Source organism: Callospermophilus lateralis, chromosome 1 (genome assembly GCF_048772815.1).
Source record: "Callospermophilus lateralis isolate mCalLat2 chromosome 1, mCalLat2.hap1, whole genome shotgun sequence".
In the NCBI taxonomy this organism is placed as follows: domain Eukaryota; kingdom Metazoa; phylum Chordata; class Mammalia; order Rodentia; family Sciuridae; genus Callospermophilus; species Callospermophilus lateralis.
In genome coordinates this window covers 210,064,595-210,084,037 of record NC_135305.1, presented here as the reverse complement: position 1 = coordinate 210,084,037, position 19,443 = coordinate 210,064,595, and the positions used below count along the sequence as shown (strand labels likewise).

The following is a 19,443-nucleotide window of genomic DNA, read 5'->3' as shown; positions in this document are numbered from 1 at the left end:
GGACTTGAAGGCGGGTTTCTGGGTGCCAGGAAGCTCAACCACCCCTAAGGAGAGGTCAGGAACCAGGATGGTAGAACACATGTTGCAGCCAAGGAAACTGAGACTCAGATCTTTTGGGTCCTATCTAGCCAGGCCCGTCTGCTGGCAACCCGGGTCTTAAACACGTGGAAGTTAGACGGCTCCTAAGGCTGACCTCCCGGAGTGAGAGAACGTCTGGGTGCCACGCCAGGCCGGTTCCGTACGCGGCTCTCTGTGCCTTTAAGGAGGCAACGCGGGGCGGAGCTCTGGGGGCTGGTCCGTGACGTCACGAAGGGGTGGCCTCGAGTTGTCGGAGGGACAGCGGCGCTTAGGGGCTTAAAGTTTGTTCAGAGGCGGAGCCTGGGAGACAAGCCCAGTCGGCTAACTTGACGCCAAGCGTGCTCCTCCCCTTTAAGTCGCGCGTCGGAGGCGGTGCCTGGATGACCGATGACCCCTTTAAGGCGCGGCCCGCGTCCTCCGGCAGAAAAGCGGCTTAAAGGCGACGCGTGGCGCGATGGCGGCGGCCCCACGCGCGTGCCGGCGGCGCGGGCAGCCACTCCCGGGCCTGCGGCCGCCGCTGCTGCTTCTGCTGCTGCTGCTGCTGGCGCCGCCGCCTCCGGGGGGCCCGCCAGGTGTCGCCGCCTACTTTCCCGAGGAGCGCTGGAGCCCGGAGTCGCCGCTGCAGGCGCCGCGGGTGCTCATCGCGCTGGTGGCGCGAAACGCGGCCCACGCGCTGCCCGCCACCCTGGGCGCCCTCGAGCGGCTGCGGCACCCGCGGGAGCGCACGGCGCTGTGGTGAGCCCGCCCTGCAGCCCCCGGGGGACAGGTCCGCGCTGCCGCTCCCGACTCCGGGCCGCGCCGCCCTCCACGCCCGCAGGACGCGCGGGACCCACGCTCGGGCGGATCCCAGGCCCCGCGTCTGCCCCGGCTGGGCGGCCGCCACCTCCCTGGGGGGGCACCCACAGCTCCACAAGGCCTGGGCGCCCCTGGGCTTGGCCGTGGCCACATCTGAGCGAGAAGCTTCCCGGCTCTTGCTGCCCTGTTGGGTCTCGAACTTCCCCTGGTTCCAGGGTGGCCCTGGGACTTGGGGCTCAGCGGACCCGTCCCCTGATTTCGTGGGCCAGCAGGGGACCAGATGACAGGGGGGAAGCGGAAGGCCGGCGCCGTGAGGTCACCTGACTGGTGACTTCTGCTCTCCTGCCTCGGTTTCCTCCGTGGAAAGGGGGCGAGTTAAGGCCGCTCATTGCGCTTGCCTTTGGGGCCGCCCCGCCGGCGGCCGTCGCGCCTGGCGCAGGCTTGGCCTCAGGAGCCACAGCTGGTCACTGACTTTCCTGGAGTCGTCATTACTGGTGCCCTTAATGGTGAACAAATGTATTAGGGACAGTTAACTCTCCGCTTCGTGGCCAAACTAGACTCCTCAGCGTCCCTCTCCCCAATGCCCCAGATTCCCCAGTCTGGATCATCCAAGCATACATGTGGTGCTTAACAATTGTTTGTTGAATGACGCGTGAGCACAGCCCACTATGAGGTGTGTCTCTCACAGGACAGAAGGAAGGCAGCTGTGTGACTTTATGATATGTGGATTTTTTTTAAGTTGCGTGCATCTGATGGGGACCTGGTCATGAGACCCTCCAGCTCAGCAGTGAAACCCAGTCACTCCTGTGGTTTTCCAGCTTGTTTATGCACTCAGCGACCCGGCCTGTCCCCACTCCCTTTTTACAGATGAGGAAACTGGGGCATGGAGAGGCAGTGTTCTGTCCAGGGCCACATGGCTGGTGGGAGGCCAAGCCAGGAAAGGAGCCCTGGGAGCCTTGCATTACGGGTCCTGTCTTCTTCCCCCCAACTGTGCTGACTGTCCCCTTGTGCCCACAGGGTGGCCACGGACCACAATGCAGACAACACATCAGCTGTGCTGCGGGAGTGGCTGGTGGCGGTGAAGAGTTTGTACCATTATGTGGAGTGGCGGCCGGCAGAGGAGCCCAGGTGAGCGCCAGGTCCTGCCCGAGTCCCCAGGTCTGATTGGCTGCCCCTCTGCTCACACACCTTCCATGGCTCCCTATTGCCCTGGATCAGGACTCAGGCCCTCAGCCTGTGACTTTCCAGCCTGATCCCGGATCCATGAGCCCTGACTCCTCCCATCACTGATAGGCCCTAATCCTCCTGCCAGGCCTTTGTCCCAGCTCTTCCCTCACCTGGAATTCTTTACTCCTTTGTCCTGGAGACACCCACTGCATTGTTCCTGTCTCAGGGTGAACCCAGGAGCCGCCCTGTGTGGAGGTTCTTTGGGAGCCCTGGGCCATGTGGCCGCCAGGTTCCTTCCATCGCTTCAGGATCTCCCACTTCTTTAGAGATGGGCTGTCATCTCACAGTGTCCCAGCCCCAAACTGCTGGGCTCGGGGGCTCCAGGCGCCCCTCCCATGCCCGGCTCCTGTGATCTGAGGGGTGTCTCTGAGCATGCGTTTTCTGCTCTGTGTCGCTCCCTTTCCCAGCGGCTCCCCTTCATCCTCAGTGGTGCCCTGCTTGGCACGGGAGGCCCTCTGCAGCCACTCTGAGCTTTTCTCCTTAACCTTTTACCTCCAGCTTCGCTCCCTCTGGTCCCCTGTGTGTGCCCTGCTGCCCGCAAGGACACACCTCCCAAGGTTTTTCCACCTCGCACTCCTGCCCAGCCTTCAGCTCAGCTCGCAGGCCTCCTCCTCCAGGAAGCCTCCTCTGATCATCCCCAGGGTGGCCGAGGCCCTCTCTGGGCTCTGGCCGCGCCCCATGCTTCCCACATCACAGCTGTCCCTTCGCAGGTCCTACCCAGACGAGGAGGGACCCAAACACTGGTCCGACTCTCGCTATGAGCACATCATGAAGTTGCGCCAGGCTGCCCTGAAATCGGCTCGGGACATGTGGGCTGATTACATCTTGGTGAGTTGCTCAGCCATGGCTGTGGGCCCAGGGAGGCTGGACGGCCAGGGACAGGCAGAGCAGCAGGATGCGGGGCCGTTTTTTTTGAGAGGGTGGATACTGGGGATTGAACCCAGGGGCACTCGGCCACTGAGCCCCATCCCAGCCGTATTTTGTGTTTTCTTTAGGGACAAGGTCTCACTGAGTTGTTTAGCGCCTCGCAGTTGGTGAGGCTGGTTTTGAACTTGCAATCCACCTGCCTCGGCCTCCCGAGCCACTGGGGTGACAGAGTGCGCCACCACTGCAGGGGCCATGTGTAACCCACTTTGCAGAAGGGCAGACTGAGGCTGCAGGAGGAGGTACCATTTCCTCCAGTTTCATGCAGTTGGAGATCAGAAGACCCAGGCCTTGGGATCCTGGGCCTCCTGGTCCTTGGTGCCGGCCTCAGTCCCCAGGAGAGCGTGATCCATGCGGCCAGTGGCTCCGGGGCCGGGCAGTGCAAGGGCTAGTGTGAGGCCAGCCTGGCAGCTTGGCAAGACGCTGTCTCGGGAGGTGGGGAGGCGGTGTGTGCGCGGTGGCCGGGCGCCCTGGGCTCAGCCCCACTTCCCGCTGCCCCCAAAAGGGCGAGCTTCAGTCCCGTGTGGCTGGACCCTTGGGCTGTCTCTACTTTTGTCACCCCGTCACAAGTAAAGCCAAGCTCTGTGCACACCCCCGGTGACATTCTTTGGGCCACTTCTCAGAGGCTAGGGGACGAGGCCAGGGGCTGGGGGCCCGAGCTGCCCAGGGAGGCCTGATTCCTCTCCCCCCGCCCTGGCTGGCAGCTGCGTCTTGGGGCGGTTGAGTCTGGAACGCGGTAGTGTCAGGAGGCGTGTCCACGGTCACGGACCTCTGTGAGCGCCTTCTGTCCTGGCCTGGGTGTAACGGTACCTGTCCCCTCCCTGGGACAGAGGGGAGTGTGCAGAGCAGGAGAGCAGTAAGGCCACCCGACGTGCTGGGGCTGGGGCTGGGCTCCGTGCTGCTGCCATCGCAGGGACGACCTGCGCTTGTCCCTTGGCCAGTGTCCACATGCGCTGGCCTCAGCTGGGCCCTGGGGACACAGTGGTCAGCTGAGCCTGCCTTCCTGATTCCCCAGGAAAAGTGACGGGCGCTGAAAACCACAAAACAGAGCCAGGGGATGCCGCAGGCAGGGCATGCCACGCAGAGCACTTGGAGGGACGTGGTGTCCCCCTGCGGCGTCTGCAGTGGGCACAGGCTGGCCCGAGCCCAGCAGGTGGCTCCCACATTGTGGGGGCTGCAGGTGGGAAGTCGGGGTGCCGCAGGCTGCACCCCACCCAAGGCGCCAGGGCAGCATCCGCCCCACCTCTTCCCCTTTCGATGCTACTGGGATGCAGCAGAGACAGCGCGCGCCTGTGCTCTGGTCACATGGCTTCCCGGTCCCCTCCTTTTCTCTTGAGAGGACCCTGTCGGTGGACTTAAGGCCACCCTCTTGCTGGGGGACCTCATCTTAATTTACGCCTTCCTGTAGGTGCAGGAGACCCCGGTGACGTTCACAGGAGCCAGGGTTAGGACCCCAGTGAGTCTGGAGGGCCACCCTTCACCCACAACCAGGGGACATAGTGAATGAGCAGGGGCCGTGTGACCCGGAGGAGAACAGGAGCCCGCCGAGCAGGCCCGGGGCAGAGTCCCCAGCAAGAGCAGGGAGCACACTTGGGACATTCGGTGACAGGAGTGCAGCAGTGCTACTGAGTGACTGGGGTGGGCACCCTCCTGCGCAAGCCAGAGGAGGGTTAGCTTGGAGGGTGCAGGGAGCCGCGGAGGGCGTGAGCAGGGCAGGGCTGTGTCTGCTCTAGGATTCTCCCTGTGGCTGCCGTGGGCACCAGGAGGCCCAGGGTGGAGGCCGGAGCAGTCCCTGGCCTGCGCCCTGTGGGGAGGACAGAGCACTTTGGAGGACATTGCTGTCCTGGGAGGAGCGGGCATGGACCCAGCCCCCAAGTGAGCCCTGTGTGGTTCCTCCTCATACATATGTGAGCAGGCAGAGGAAGGGAGGGGACAGCACAGAGGTGGCTCTGGCTCCTCCTGGACCCCTCCGGCACAGAGCCGCCTTGTCCGGTCCGCTGGCCTTTGCTTTTGTGGTTCGGGATTGGAGTTTTACTCTTTCCCTTCAGCACCCCCTGGGGGAACTCCAGACAGCCGCTCAAAGCAGCTTTTGACACAAAGTCACATTTTTTAGTTGGGGACTTTGGAGAACCATGTTGGAGTGAAACTGTTTGTCTGATGTTTTAGACGTTATTATTAAAGGGGCTTCCACTCCTTGTTTTCCCCCTCAAAAGTTAGGGATATTATTAGCAGGAAAAAAAAATTAAGAAGCATAAGAGGGGGAAAAAAATACCAAACCATAATATCGCCTTCCAGAGAGACCACTTAGTAGCCGCGTTTGTTTAATTGAGGTGCAATTTACATAACGTTCCTGCCCATAGCGCCTCCTTATGTTACACGGGGGATCTCCTTCCAGAACATTGGTCTCACCCCAGAAGGAACCCCGGCAGGCACTCCCCAGCCCCGTCCCTGCAGCCACTCCCCTGCCTCCTGGGTGGCTCAGCCTGCTCGGGTACTGCCTGTCAGGGAGCAGCACACCTGGCCCTCTGTGCGGCTGTCATTCAGTGTCATCTTTTCTTTTTCTTTTTTTGTACCAGGGACTGAACCCAGGGGCCCTCAACCACTGAGCCGCATCCCCAGCCCCATTTTGTATTTGATTTAGAGACGGGGTCTCACTGAGTTGCTTGGGGCCTCGCTAAATTGCGGCGCTGTTTTTGAACTCGCCATCCTCCTGCCTCAGCCTCCCGAGCGGCTGGGATTACAGTCTGCGCCACCGCGCCATGCTTAATGTCTTGTTCTTGAGGTTATAGCTGAGTGACATTCGCTGTGTGGCTGGACCACGTGGTGTCCATCCGGTGACAGCACTTGGTGGTTTCCACCTTCTGGCGCTGATGAGCCGTGCTACTCTGAGCATGCGCATACGGCGTGCACCTGAGCCGCTCTCCTGGCTGCTACCAGGAACAGCCATGCGGATCGCGGATCCTGGGTCCAGGGGCAACTCCGTTGAACTTTGGAGGGGGGCGCTGCCAGGCTCCTCCGGCTGTTTGGACTGGATATATACACAAAGGTCATGGCTTCAGATGTCCCCAGGGGCTGGGTGGGGCCTGTTGGTGTGACCGAGGCTCCAGCCTGGGACAGCGGGAGGGCTGCCAGCGGGAGTGGTCCCCTCATTGTCAGGGAGGAGAACCCCCGTTTTCCTGTGTGTGGCAGTGGACCCCGCGTTCTAGAGTACTGTGCGGGGAGGGGAAGCCAGCCCTCCCTGCAGCTCAGGTGGCCCTTACCTGAAAGGCCAGCTCCAGAAGGATCTTGGATTTTGGAGTTTTCCGATTTTGGAGCATTTGCCTATGTGGAACCCCATAGTGTGGGGCTGACAGCTAAGTCTAGATTCCTTTGCTTCACAGTGTGCCTTGTCCCCACAGCCTGGAGGTCCTTTTGTGTCACAGCTTTTAATAACTTTGTGCATGAGACAAGGTTCTCCGTTCAGAACTTCCCCCTGTGGTGCCATGTCGGGTTCAAAAATCTTGCATTTTGGATTTGCCGCCCGTGGTTCTGGGGCGCATCCCGACCTGCGTGTCCTTATGTCCGGGGAGCTGGGAATTCCCAACGGCTTTGCTTCCTGTGGGGTTTTCTTTTCTTTTTTTCTTTCTTTTTTGTTATTTAGAAAATGTTAGCCCCTGTAATCAACCCCATGTAGATAAGACCACACATACTTACACAGCGGGTTCCCTAACAAAGGGGAAGAATTCAAGCTTCGCCTCTCTAGACCTGGTGGTGTCGGTCTGAGCATGCCAGCTCCTCACCGTGGCTGCGGTACTTTTTCCAACGTCGACAGCACAGCTACAGTTTTCCCCAAATTTAAGTTTAGATAAAAGAGCACTCGCAGCCATATGTCGCGCATTGAAATAGCCTTCTGAGCTCTGAGGTCGCCCAGTGGCATCGTGGGGACTCCAGCCACTGAGTTGAAACAGGAGGCGACAGAAAGGGAACCAGCCAGACCCCAGCAATCAGCCAGTTGTTAGCATTGAGACTCCTGCACTACTCTTTTGATTAGCTTGTCAATCGTCATCCGAAAAGAAAATATTCCAAGGTAACATGAGCAGCTCGGATGGAGCGAGGTCACCGTGCTGGGTCCTCGGCAGGAGCAGGAGGTACATACACAGCACAGTGTGGCTCAGGGCCTCCGGCACCTGGGAGACCAGAGGAGACCGTGGGGGGCACTGAGACCTGCTTCCAGCCCAGGGAACGGGATGGTGTGACAGCTCTAAAGCACTGCGCTTCTGCCAGGTGCAGTGGCCCACACCTGTGATCCCAGCGACTCGGGAGGCTGAGGCAGGAGGATCGCGAGTTCAAAGCCAGCCTCAGCAAAAGCGAGGTGCTAAGCATCTCAGTGAGACCCTGTCTCTAAATAAAATGCAAAATAAGGCTGGGGGTGTGGCTCAGGGACGAGTGTCCCTGGGTTCAATCTGAGGTACCAAAAAAAAAAAACCCGTGCCTTCCCTAGAGGATTGCTTTCGTTAATGGCGGGTCTGGGTGCTCACGCTCTTCATGAACATTAAAAAAAAAAAGAAGCCAGGAAAAAACAAAGCCACCACCGGATTCATGCAAGGTGACCGGGTGGAGGCCAGCGCAGCCTGACTTGCATCTGGCCACACGTGTCTGTGATCTTCAGTGGTGGCATCTCATTTCGGCCTGGGACCAGGTCAAGGTCCGTCCCCTACCTGACCCGCTGCTGCTGGGCTCCGGTTGCGCACAGTTGGTGGGGTAAAGAATGACACTGCCGTCCCCAACATCCTTGTGTGGCCTTCGTGGAAGGTGTTGGTGACAGTCTTTGGGGGTCACAGTCTGTTCTGTGTTGCTGTGACAATACCTGATGCTGGAGTCACGACAAGGAAAGGGTCAAGTAGCTCATAGTTGGGAGCTGAGTGCGCCACCAGGAGGCCCGAGCGTCATGGCAGTGCGGGGAGTCGGGTGGCCAGGAGCTCTCTGTACCGACTTCCTCCTGGGGAACTACCTGGGCCCTGGGGGACACTAACCCAGTGACCTAGTCACCTCCACCAGGCCCTACCTCCTACAGCCCTCCCCTCCCCCATACCGCACAGCAGACCCGCCCCGGTCCCCAGGCAGGGGAACTCGGGGAACACTCAGCCACATGCGGCTTATTCTCAAGGGCTGAGCTGGTAGGTGAGGAGCCAGGGCCTTTGCCAGGACCCAAGGCGCTGGCCTCTGCCCAGTGGTTCCGAGTTGCGGCCCACGCTGACGGCCGGTGGGTGCTTTGCAGTTTGTGGACGCAGACAACCTGCTCATCAACCCCGACACCCTGAGCCTGCTCATCGCGGAGAACAAGACCGTGGTGGCTCCTATGCTGGATTCCCGGGCCGCGTACTCCAACTTCTGGTGTGGAATGACTTCCCAGGTAGGACGGGGCGGGGGATGGAGGCCAGGTGACAAGCGGGGGTCCTAGCTGGAGTCTAACTTGTCTTCACACAACCTTGTACAAATGCCCTCACGCTAACCCTTAGAAAGCCTACTGAGGGAGTGTCTTCAATTAGTTCCCTACCATTACTGAGGTGCAAACCGAAAAACGGAGCAGGAGACTTGCCTTAAAGCCCAGAGCTAGGAAGTGATGGTGCCAGGATGGGGGTTCAGGCGCAGTTTGATCCAGATGTTCAAACAACCTTTCCCCCCTCCCCCATTCATTGAGTGGCTTAATTCTCAGACTGCACTGGAAAGAACCTAGCAGTGCCCAGCCAGGGGACAGCCTGAGCCAGTTATTAAAGGCAGGAAAATACAAAACTGTGATTGGTCAGGCCTAGTCACAAGTCCCACCCCCAGGTTTGAGTGTAGGATACTAAGCAAAGCCACAGGAGTGGAAGGTCAGTGGGTTGGGGGCATGCAAGGGGCTGGGGGACTGGAGCCAGGACACTAATCTGTGCTGTCTCCTCCCCACCACCACCACCCTGGGGTGCTGAGGATGGAACCCTGGGCCTCCGCATGGTAGTCTGCACCCTGCCACCCAGCCGCACCTCCGGCTCCTGTCCTTTTTTTTTTTTTTTTTTTCCTTTTTAACCTTTTTTGTTAGTGGTAGGTGGATGCAGTATCTTTTTTTGTACATGGTGCCGAGGACGGAACCCAGTGCCTCTTGCATGCAAGGCAAGCGCTCTGCCCCCAAGGCAAGCGCTCTGCCCCCAAGGCAAGCGCTCTGCCCCCAAGGCAAGCGCTCTGCCCCCGAGCCCAGCCCAGCCCTCTTTTTGTTTTTAACTGAAGAGAAAATTCATATAACAAAAAATTTACAGTTTTAAAGTGAACCGTTCAGTGGCTTGATTTTTTAAAATAATATCCAAATGTTGCACTGTCACAATTCTGGTCTCTGAAGGGCCAGGGGAGGGCGCCAGCTGGAGGGTGTCCAGAGGTTGAGAACTTCTCTAGAGGTTCCCCTCCTGCCCGCTGCCCTCTGGCCTCGGTTTCTGCGGGTCAGAGCGGCTGCTGCGGCTTCCTCTGGCCTTGGCCCCTCCTGCCCGCGCCGCCTGCTGCTCCCATATACATCGTCTGTTGCTGTTGCCATCTGTGAAGGTCTAGGTGGGCACAGGCTTGATGGCCCTCGGGGACATCCCGTGGAAGCTGGAGGCCGGCTCCCAGTCTTGCAGTCAAGGCTTCCAGCCTCCACTCTGGGGCGGGGACAGGACTGGTGCCATGGGTGCAGACCTCCGCCTTCTGCAGGGCTACTACAAGCGCACGCCCGCCTACATCCCCATCCGCAAGCGCGACCGCAGGGGCTGCTTCGCGGTTCCCATGGTGCACTCGACCTTCCTGATCGACCTGCGGAAGGCCGCCTCCCGGAACCTGGCCTTCTACCCGCCGCACCCCGACTACACCTGGTCCTTCGACGACATCATCGTCTTCGCCTTCTCCTGCAAGCAGGCAGGTGAGTGAGAGAGGGAGGGCTCTGTCATCCCGGGTGCCTGCCTGGTTCTTTGGGGTTAGGTGCTGAGCAAGTCGGAACAGCACTCAGAATGTTCAAGGAGCTGAAGCTGCAAGGTACTAGACTGCCTTCAGGTGTGGCTGTATCCAGGTGTTCGGCTAACTCTCTGGGACCCAGTCTCCAGCCCTCATTTCCCTCACTCCCTCCCCAGCCCTTTTCTGAGACAGGATCTCAGTTTCCACCTGGCTTCAAATAGGGTCCTTCTGCCTCAGCCTCCTGAGTAGATGCCACAGCTCTTGGAGACCAGTTTGCCGAATGCGGCTTCCCTCTCGATGCGTTTCTATCTTCTCAATCCTCCACATTTGAGCATATGTGGTTCCCTTTATCTGTGGGGAAACACAGGCAGGACCCTCAGTGGGCGCCTCCAACTGCAGAGGACCAAACCATATGAATTGTTTCCCTTTTTATAGGAACCTATGGGAAAGTTTAGTCTATAAACAAGGGGTAGTGACGTTAATGCAGATGCTGTAGTGAATAAAGAAAAGAAAAAAAAAGATCTTCCAACCACCAACAGGAAGGTGCTGGGTCCCTGCGCCTGCTGTGCGCCCCCCCCCAACCGTGGGCGAGCCGGGTCTGCGTCTTGACCACGTCTTGCGCCTTTGGGCTTCACCCTGTGGAGTCCCCCAGCTGCTGAGATGCTCGCTGGGTGTCACCAAGTTTTCTGTTGCTTTGCCCGGTGGCATTTCAGGGGGTCCTGATCCCTTAGGTCTGTGCAGGCACCAGACTGTCCTGCCGCAGGTCCCCGGGGCGGAGGGTGGGGTGCCCAGGGCTGTCACCGGTGGCTGGGACCAAGTAGGCTGTTTTGCGGCTCGCTCTGGGCAGCTCGCTGCTGGTCAGAGGCGGCCAGTGCTGCCCGGTGGTCCCTCCATGAGGTTGCCTGGCCTTCACTTGTCCTTCCTGGCCGCAGAGGTGCAGATGTACGTGTGCAACAAGGAGGTGTACGGCTTCCTGCCCGTGCCGCTGCGCGCGCACAGCACCCTCCAGGACGAGGCCGAGAGCTTCCTGCACGTGCAGCTGGAGGTCATGGGTGAGTCTGCGCCTGCCCCGGAGGGCTGTTACCTCCCTTTCTCTGCCACTTTGCATCCATGCCGTGAACATGAAATGAGCGCCGCAGGTTTGCAGTGAGCTGGGACCTTAGGGTAGGCAGGGGTGGGCTTCCTGGAGGAGGTGCTGGTAAGTGCAGTGGGAATAGGAGTTTACTAGGAAGGGAATCACAGCCAGAGCAAGGCTGGAGGGGACAGAGCTTGGAGGGCAGGTGATCCCAGGGTGCAGGGGCAGGGCTGGCAGCAGGGGGCGTCAGACATCTGGCTGTAGAGAAGGCAGTGGGGAGCCATAGAGGGTGTGGGAGCAGAGAGGGCAGCAGTTTCTTTCTGATGGTCGTTGGGAATATATTTCAGCGTCAGGAAACACTCATCTCAGGCCATTTCTTCCCCCTGCTCCTGCCAAACCCACAACCTTCTATTTAACTGGAATGGGTTTTACTCCTCCCATTTTACTTAATAAATGTATCTGATAAAGAAAACTCTACAACTTTTTGGGGGGGTACCAGGGATTGAATCCAGGGGTGCTTAACCACTGAGCCACACCCTAGCCCTCACTGAGTTTTTTGGGCCTTGCTAAGTTGCTGAGGCTGGTTTTGAACTTGCAATCCTCCTGCCTCAGCCTCCCAGTTTCTGGGATTACGGACGTCCGGACAGGAAACTAAGCATTTGGTCACAGTTGTGGGCTCGGGGCTTCCTCCACTGCCAGGACCCACCCATGCGCAAGGTCCTCTGCGTAGACCCTCTGCACCCGCTGCCTATGATGCTCATCCACCTCCAGAGGATTCACAGCCCCTGATGCAGCGCACGTGGTCTGTACGTGGGTGCTCTGTCTTGTTTAGGGATTAACAGTTGGTATGTATTTAGTACAGGTGACATTTTTTTTTCCAGAATAATTTACATCAGTGGTCAGTTGGATCCGTGGATGCAGAACCCACGGATACAGGAGACCAACTGCATGTGTAAAAACAAGCCCATAAGATACGAAGCTAGCGGCTGTGCCTCCTGGGCCAGAAACAGGACGAACACAGGGTGCTGAGCGGCCTTAGGGTGGTGTGGCCTTGTCCTGGGCTGGACATGCAGGTCTCGGCAGAGGCCTGTGAGGCTGCCCCATGGCACAGATGTGGAGGGTCTGGAAGGGGCCTCTGCCCAGGACTCAGTTGCCCCAGCCGTCACTGTTTCTAGAAGAGTCTGTCTGTGGCTCCCCCTGGTGGCTAAAGGTGGACCGTCACCCTGCCCTCTGCTTTTGGGAAAACTTTAGGGTCCTTTTGAGATTGCTGTCCCTGGGGCAGTCCACCCAGGATTGACCAGGATTGAGGCTCTGTCACCCGCAGATGTCCAGTGCTGACCTGGCTGCAGTCAAGGGAGTGGGCCTGGGTAGCACCTGCAGGGCGGCCACAGTGCTCCGAGTTTAAGTTTTCAGCTATTTCTATTATTTCCGGTAGGAAAACAACTCATGTTGCTGTTAAAACCTCAGAACATGACAGTGTGTGGCTACTTTGCTCATTCTCAGGAGCCAGAACAAACCACGCAGAACAGGTGGACGATGGCCTGGAAGTTTTAGATATTTGTGCAAATACTTCCTTGTGCTCCAAGTAAAAATCACATTTTCTGGCTGGGCATAATGGTGTGCGCCTGTAATCCCAGAGACTTAGGAGGCTGAGGCAGGAGGATTTCGAGTTCAAAGCCAGCCTCAGCAACTTAGTGAGACCATATTATTAAAAAATAATAAAAAGGACTGGGGGACTGGGGTTGTGGTTCATTGGTAGAGCACTTACCTAGCATTTGTGAGGCACATAAAAATAAATAAACAAAATAAAGGCATTGTGTCTATCTACAGCTAAAAAAATAAAAATAAAAAGGACTGGGGATGTGGCTCAGTGATTAACCGCCCCTGGGTTCAATCCCTGGTACAAAAAAAAAAAAAAAAATTCTGTCCATATGCAGGTACCTGCACTGTGTTATGCACGTGGTATTGCTCCCAAATCTTCTCCCTCGCCCTTTTCCCCTCCCTCCTTTCTTTTGTGGAGCTGGGGTGGAACTTGCCTCTGGTGTGCTGGGCCGGTGCTCTACCCTGAGCCGCATCCCCAGCCTCAGTATGGTGCATTAGATGAGTGGAATCACAGAGCTCGGCGTCTTCCCTTTGATTCATGGGTCTGTATGCAGCAGTGGCCTGCTCACTTTGCCTTTCTGTATAGTATTCCACACAGCCATTTAGCCACTCATATACCTGCTCTTGGCCAAGTCACATGTCCCACTGGCCCAACAACCACCACATCCTCAGCCAGTTTTCTCCTGGTTCTCCCAGGGGGTCCGAGAACTTGCTGTTGCATGTGTGTGAGAAAGCTCCAGGTTTTCATCAGCAATGTTAGAGTGCAGCCCCTGAGACCACGCGCCCTCCTCACATGGTGGCAAGCGCAGGGTCCCCGAGAGCACCCTCAGGTTTGACCGGAACCCACTGGGAACTGTTCTACTCAGTTTCTAACACTCATAGGGCAGCTCAGGGAGGGGAGGAGGCGGGGGGCGGGGGCGAATCTGGAAAGCTCCCTGCAGAGCTCCCGGGTGTCCCCTCCTGGTGGCCGTGGACAGCACCACTTCCCCGCAAGGCTGTGGGGCAGGATGCACGGACGCCTCCGCTCGCTTTCCAGCGTTTGCACTGGGCTGAGTCCTTAGACATGGCTGCCCCCCTCCCCGTGGCTGAGCTGTCCCCAGAAGTGGAGTTGACGCCATGTGGCCCAAGACCCCCACCTGAGTCACAGCGTCACTGTGTGGTGTGACCCCGGGCAAGCCTGGGCACTGCTGTGGATCAGCACAGCCCCGGGGCTTGGAGGTCACGGCGGGGCAGAGGCCAGGGCTTGGCCAGTTCCAGGGCCTCACGGTGCGCCACGGTCGGGGTTTCAGCGGGGGTCACTGTGCCTCCCGCCATGCCTGGGGCTCCGTTTCCCTAGAAGCGACCGCAGGGGCGAGGACCCCCAGCCCCTGCCCGCAGGCCCACCCTCCTCATTTTGGCCCTTGGCCTCTGTAACACACCGTTTCCAAAGAGGTCTCGTCCAGGGTCCTGATGGTTGACGGCCAGCATACGCTTTGGGGACACAGTTCAACCTGTCAGGACCTGTGTGGTCCAACGGCATCTCTTCATTTATTATCCCACTTTATAAACAAGGCCCAGACTGGTCAAGGTCACACATGTCTTTCCTGCTCTGAGTGACGACTGAGCGCCTTCCGTGGGCCTGGCCCTGTGTTGGGTGGTGGGAACCCAGTGCAAGCAGAGAGCCCCCTGTCCTTCCCCGGGAGCTGTCCTTCCCTCAGGATGTGTGTTGGGGTGGGGCAGCGCCAGCAGCTAGAGTGAGGTGGTTTCTGGGGAAGGGGCGGAGCCTGGGAGGAGATGGGGGGGCGTGGGCAGGGTGCCAGGGGCCCCAGGACCCCAGCGACCCTTGGTTTCTCTGCCCCGCAGTGAAGCATCCCCCCGTGGAGCACTCCCGGTTCATTTCGGCTCCTACCAGGACCCCCGACAAGATGGGCTTTGACGAGGTGGGCTGGGTTCTCCCTGGGGAGGGGCGAGGCCAGCCTGATGGGGGTCCCACCGAGGCTCTGGCCGCAGGTCTTCATGATCAACTTGAAGCGGCGGCAGGACCGGCGGGAGCGCATGCTGCGGGCGCTGCACGAACAGGAGATTGAGGCCCGACTGGTGGAGGCCGTGGACGGCAAGTGAGTCTGTCCTGGGATATGCGAGTGTAGACCACACTGGAGGCGGGGCGCGGGGATGAGTCGCTGGCCTGGGGGGGCGGGGGCGAGGACCATGCAGGGGGCGGGGCGAGTCCCACCAACGGTGGGCGATGGCGGCCTGGCATGGGCGGTGTTCCTACCAGTGCCCCCGCCGACCTCCTGCTCTGTGTGTCCAGGGCCATGAACAGCAGCCAGGTGGAGGCGCTGGGCATCCAGATGCTGCCCGGCTACCGGGACCCCTACCACGGGCGGCCCCTCACCAAGGGCGAGCTCGGCTGCTTCCTCAGCCACTACAACATCTGGAAGGAGGTGGGTGGCGGGCCCTGAGGCCACCGCACCTGGTCTCCTGAGGGTCACAGGCAGGGCCAGCAGCAGCGGGACCCTGGGCTGTTCTTTGGCCCCTTTGCCTTAGCAGCGTCAGTGTGCCCTGAGCCTCTGAGGGGACAGCTGCTGTCCTGTTGTGCGTGGAAACAGGCGGGGGAGGGGATCCAGCCTGGCCCTGCAGCAGGTGGGCCCCTCCCACAGCCTGTTGCTGTGCCCAGCACATACTAATGGAGTGTGGCCACAGTGACATCAGCCAGCACAGCCGCTCACCAGGGTACAGGAGGCTGTGGCGGGGCAGATGTCAGGCTGGGATTCAGATTGGGGACCAGATGGTGTGTCAGCTGTGGGGTGTGAGGTGACAGGTACCCAATGTGTGTCCCCCTGCTTTCCTGCAATTCATCATGGATGGTGCAGGGCATAGCTTGCCGTTCCAGGTGGCCCTGGAGCCAGGGGACCTGGGTTCAAGTCCATTGCTGCCTTAGCGGGTGGAGGTTCTGAGCAAGAAAGGTGGTTCCTGGCTTCTCCAGATGGCCATGGTCTCAGGGGACAGTCGTGAAGATTCTCAAGGTCAATCATTCAAGTAATTGCTAAGCGCCTACTGTGTACGTAGCCTATACTGGAGACGTGGCAGCCACCAGGAGTGAGCCTGCCCCCACCCAGAGGAGACCTGGGGAGGCTGGGACAGCGGTGACAAGGGGAGAGCCTGGGGAGGTGGGGACAGCGGTGACAAGCAGCAAAGCAGCAGCAGCAACATGATAGATGAGACGAGCACTCAGTGGCTCAGGGCTGCGGATTGTCCTCAGCTGGTGGCATTGGGTGGTCGGGGTGACTTCTGAGCTGAGGCCTGAAGGGTGACAAGGAGCCCGCTGTTGGCTGCCAGGGAGGAGGCTCAGTGTGGAGGGCACAGCACAGGGAAAGGCCCCGGTGGGAGGGAGGCACCGAGAGGTCGCAGCCAGGGCGATCTGAACCCTGGAGGGACCGGTGCGCTTGCTTCTCTCTGGGTCCCCAGAGCCTTCAAGCAGAGCTGCTAGTTTCAGGCACAGGCTGGGCTTTGGTCTCCTGGTCACCTGGGGCACCTTCCCACAGGTCGTGGACCGAGGGCTGCAGAAATCGCTGGTATTTGAGGATGACCTGCGTTTTGAGATCTTCTTCAAGAGGCGCCTGATGAATCTCATGCGGGACGTGGAGCGGGAGGCCCTGGACTGGGACCTCATGTGAGTGGGGGCCTGGGGCCGACAGCTGGGCTTGGGCGTGGGGAGGGACAGAGGTGTGCCCTGGGGCTTGGGAGCAGGGTGGAGCTACAGCCAGGGGCGTGGCCTGTGAGTCGGTGGGTGGGGCAAGTCTGGGGGCGTGGCCGGAGCACTGCGGGAATCCTAGAGCCTGTAGGTCAGTGGGTGAGGTTGGGGGTATGACTTGTGACCTGGGACAGCCAGCTCTTGGCAGCCCGATCAAAGGGCTTAGGTAGTCCATGGGCCTGAGAACATGTCAGGTGTGGTCTCAGGTAGGACCTTGGGAGGGTGACCCAGAGTCTAGGCCTGGCCCGAAGCCTGCAGGCGTGGTCAGGGTTCGCACACTACACTGGACCCACAGGGTGGCTGGGGTTTGACTGGGAGTGTGTGGTCCGGCTGAGGACGGGGGTGTGGCCCGGGAGCCTGCCAGGCCTGCTGGGCGTGGTCGGGGTTTGGGGTGTGTCAAGATCCAAGAGTGCAGTTTAAGAATGTGGGTGGAGGTGGCCAGCTCTTGGGTGGTACTTCGGAATGTCACAGGTGGGCCAGGGTGTCCTCCTTCTTCCCCTCCCTCCTCCCCTCCGTGCAGGGTACCGCCCAGGCCTGGCCCTGTGGTCGGTCGAGTAGTGCGTGACTGCACCCTTCCCTCCTGGCTGCTCCCACCCCAGCTCTGAAACCAGCTTCACCCTCAGAGCATTCAGTGATCTGCTCTTCCCTGCTCCAAACCCTCCCATAGCTCCCTAGCACCCTTAGGAAAGACCCACTCCCCTCCTGTGCCCCCACCCCTAAACCCTGTGGTCCCGCCTCACCGCGCCCAGTGACAAGGCCTTGTCAGTGCTCCCCAGACGTGCTGAGCCTGTGCTGTCTCAGAGCCTGGGGGGCCACTAGGTCCCTGGCTTTCTGGGTTGGCGTCCTCTGGAGGGTGAGAGTGACGGAGCGCTGCTTCTGCCCCCAGCTACGTGGGCCGGAAGCGGATGCAGGTGGAGCACCCCGAGAAGGCCGTGCCCCGCGTGAGGAACCTGGTGGAGGCCGACTACTCCTACTGGACACTGGCCTACGTCATCTCCCTGCAAGGGGCCCGCAAGCTGCTGGCCGCCAGGCCGCTGGCCAAGATGCTGCCGGTGGACGAGTTCCTGCCCGTCATGTTTGACAAGCACCCAGTGTGAGTGGCTGGCGGAGGCGCGTGGCAGAGGGGGTCAGGGGGTGGGACTCCAGGAGGGTCTCCTCTGCCCGCGCCCCCAGCTCTCCGTTCCTTCCCCGGGCCACCCCGTCGCCTCCTCCCCAGGTCCGAGTACAAAGCCCACTTCTCGCCCCGCGACCTGCACGCCTTCTCCGTGGAGCCGCTGCTCGTCTACCCCACTCACTACACGGGGGACGACGGCTACGTGAGCGACACGGAGACCTCAGTCGTGTGGAACAACGAGCACGTCAAGACCGACTGGGACCGAGCCAAGTCCCAGAAGATGCGGGAGCAGCAGGCGCTGAGCCGCGAGGCCAAGAACTCGGACGTGCTTCAGTCCCCGCTGGACAGCACCGCGCGGGACGAGCTGTGAGGGCTGCGGCAGCCAGGCAGCGCCGCCCTCTCTGAGCTGCAGGGCACAGCGGGGTCACCTGGGGCCCCGTGGACACAGAGCTGACCACGGGGTGGCATCCAGCCAGCTCTTGCTCAGCAGTCCTTGCCATAGGCAGCATTAATGGAGTGCCTACTGTATGCCAGGAACAGGGCTGGGCACAGGGGAATTGGATGGGAACCAGACTGGGTCATCTATTCATGTGCCCAACACTTATCAAGCACCTGCTGTGTACCAGGTTTCTGTGTTATGGCCATGCAGGAGGCATAATGATTCCTCTGATCAGAGATTGAATCCATCATCAAGCATTTATTGATCAGATTAAGAATCAGGTATTAGTGATATGTATTCACCTTTGAAATTCATTCAAAGTATTTATTGAGTGCCTACTGTGTGGTGGGCACCATTCTGGGCTCTGGGAATACTGAGATAAATAAGACGTTCATTTATTCAGACACATGCCAAGCATCTACCACATGCCTGGTATTTGAGACACGAAGGTAAGTTCCTGATTCAGGGCATTTATTGAGCACCCACTGTGTTGGGACTTCAGCATGGTGCAAGTAAACGTGGTGCTTCTCTAATTGGTTTCTTCCCTTCACCTTGGGCACCTGCTGTGCACAAAGCACTAATGACACCACACAGTGTGACAGCTGTTCAGTCAGCATTTGTCACCATCCACTGTGTGCCAGGCCACACAGCAGTCCTAGGACACAGAGGTGTGTGAGATAGGTCCCTTCATTTCCTCCTGGGGTTGCATCAGGGCTGGGATCTCACTGTGTAGCTGTCCTTCATTTCCTTATGCAGCAAGCATTTATTGAGCACCTACTGTGTGCCAGGCCTCGTGGACTCTCAGCTGGATCGAATCATGCTTGGTTCCCCCACGGCCCAGGAGGGAGGTAGCTCTTCCCCCACCAGCTGTAACCTCTGGGTCCCAGTGGCCACATGGCTACTTTTGAGCCCCCCTGGAGGGGGCTCAGGAGGCAGATGGGGGCTGGGCCTCCCTCCTGCCCAGCCCTCCTGTCTGTCGATAGGCGCCTGCTAGGCGCCTGGGGGTGGAGTCTCGCTCTGCCTGCTCCCTCAGCTGCCTGTCTCCACGCCTCCGTGGGAGGAGCGTGTGTTCGGGGCCTGGTGGGTGCAGCCCATAGGGTGCTGCCCTTGGCCTGGGCTGTGTTCCTAGCAGGGCTGCGGGGTTGCTGTGCCTTCCCTCCAAATCCACCCTCAGGGCCTGAGCCTCGCCTCTTCCCCCGGGGCAGCCCTGCTCACGGGTAATTTGCTTATTTTTGTATTAAATGGTCCTGGTTGGTTTCCACCGAAGTCTTGGTCTTCTTGCCGCCCAGACGCCTCCCACGCTCCATGCCCAGTGTCCTTGTCCCAGCCCGCCCCCTGAGGCTCTCCCAAGTAGTCTGGGCTCTGGGACAGACGGGGCCTCCTCTAGCTGTGGGGTCAGCCACACTACTGTCCACTGACTTCAAGTGAGGGGCACAGACATGGTTTGTGTCCCCAGAAAACAGACCTGAAGATGAGGATTCCAGTTGTGGGGTGACTCCAGGAACCCCGTGGGAGGGAGGGAA

At 59.5% G+C, this 19,443-nt stretch overlaps 1 protein-coding gene across 1 annotated transcript; it reads left to right on the top strand.

Annotated features, from left to right (window-relative positions):
- The first annotated feature begins 484 nt into the window (after positions 1–484).
- Colgalt1 (collagen beta(1-O)galactosyltransferase 1) lies at positions 485–19,181 on the top strand. Its single transcript, XM_076846257.2, has 12 exons — positions 485–813; positions 1,891–2,001; positions 2,811–2,928; positions 8,282–8,416; positions 9,721–9,925; positions 10,890–11,009; positions 14,477–14,553; positions 14,624–14,730; positions 14,925–15,057; positions 16,159–16,286; positions 17,254–17,460; positions 17,584–19,181. The coding sequence occupies exons 1-12, from the start codon at positions 533–535 to the stop codon at positions 17,849–17,851; spliced, it is 1,890 nt and encodes a 629-aa protein (XP_076702372.2). The 5' UTR covers positions 485–532; the 3' UTR covers positions 17,852–19,181.
- The last annotated feature ends 262 nt before the right edge of the window (positions 19,182–19,443 follow it).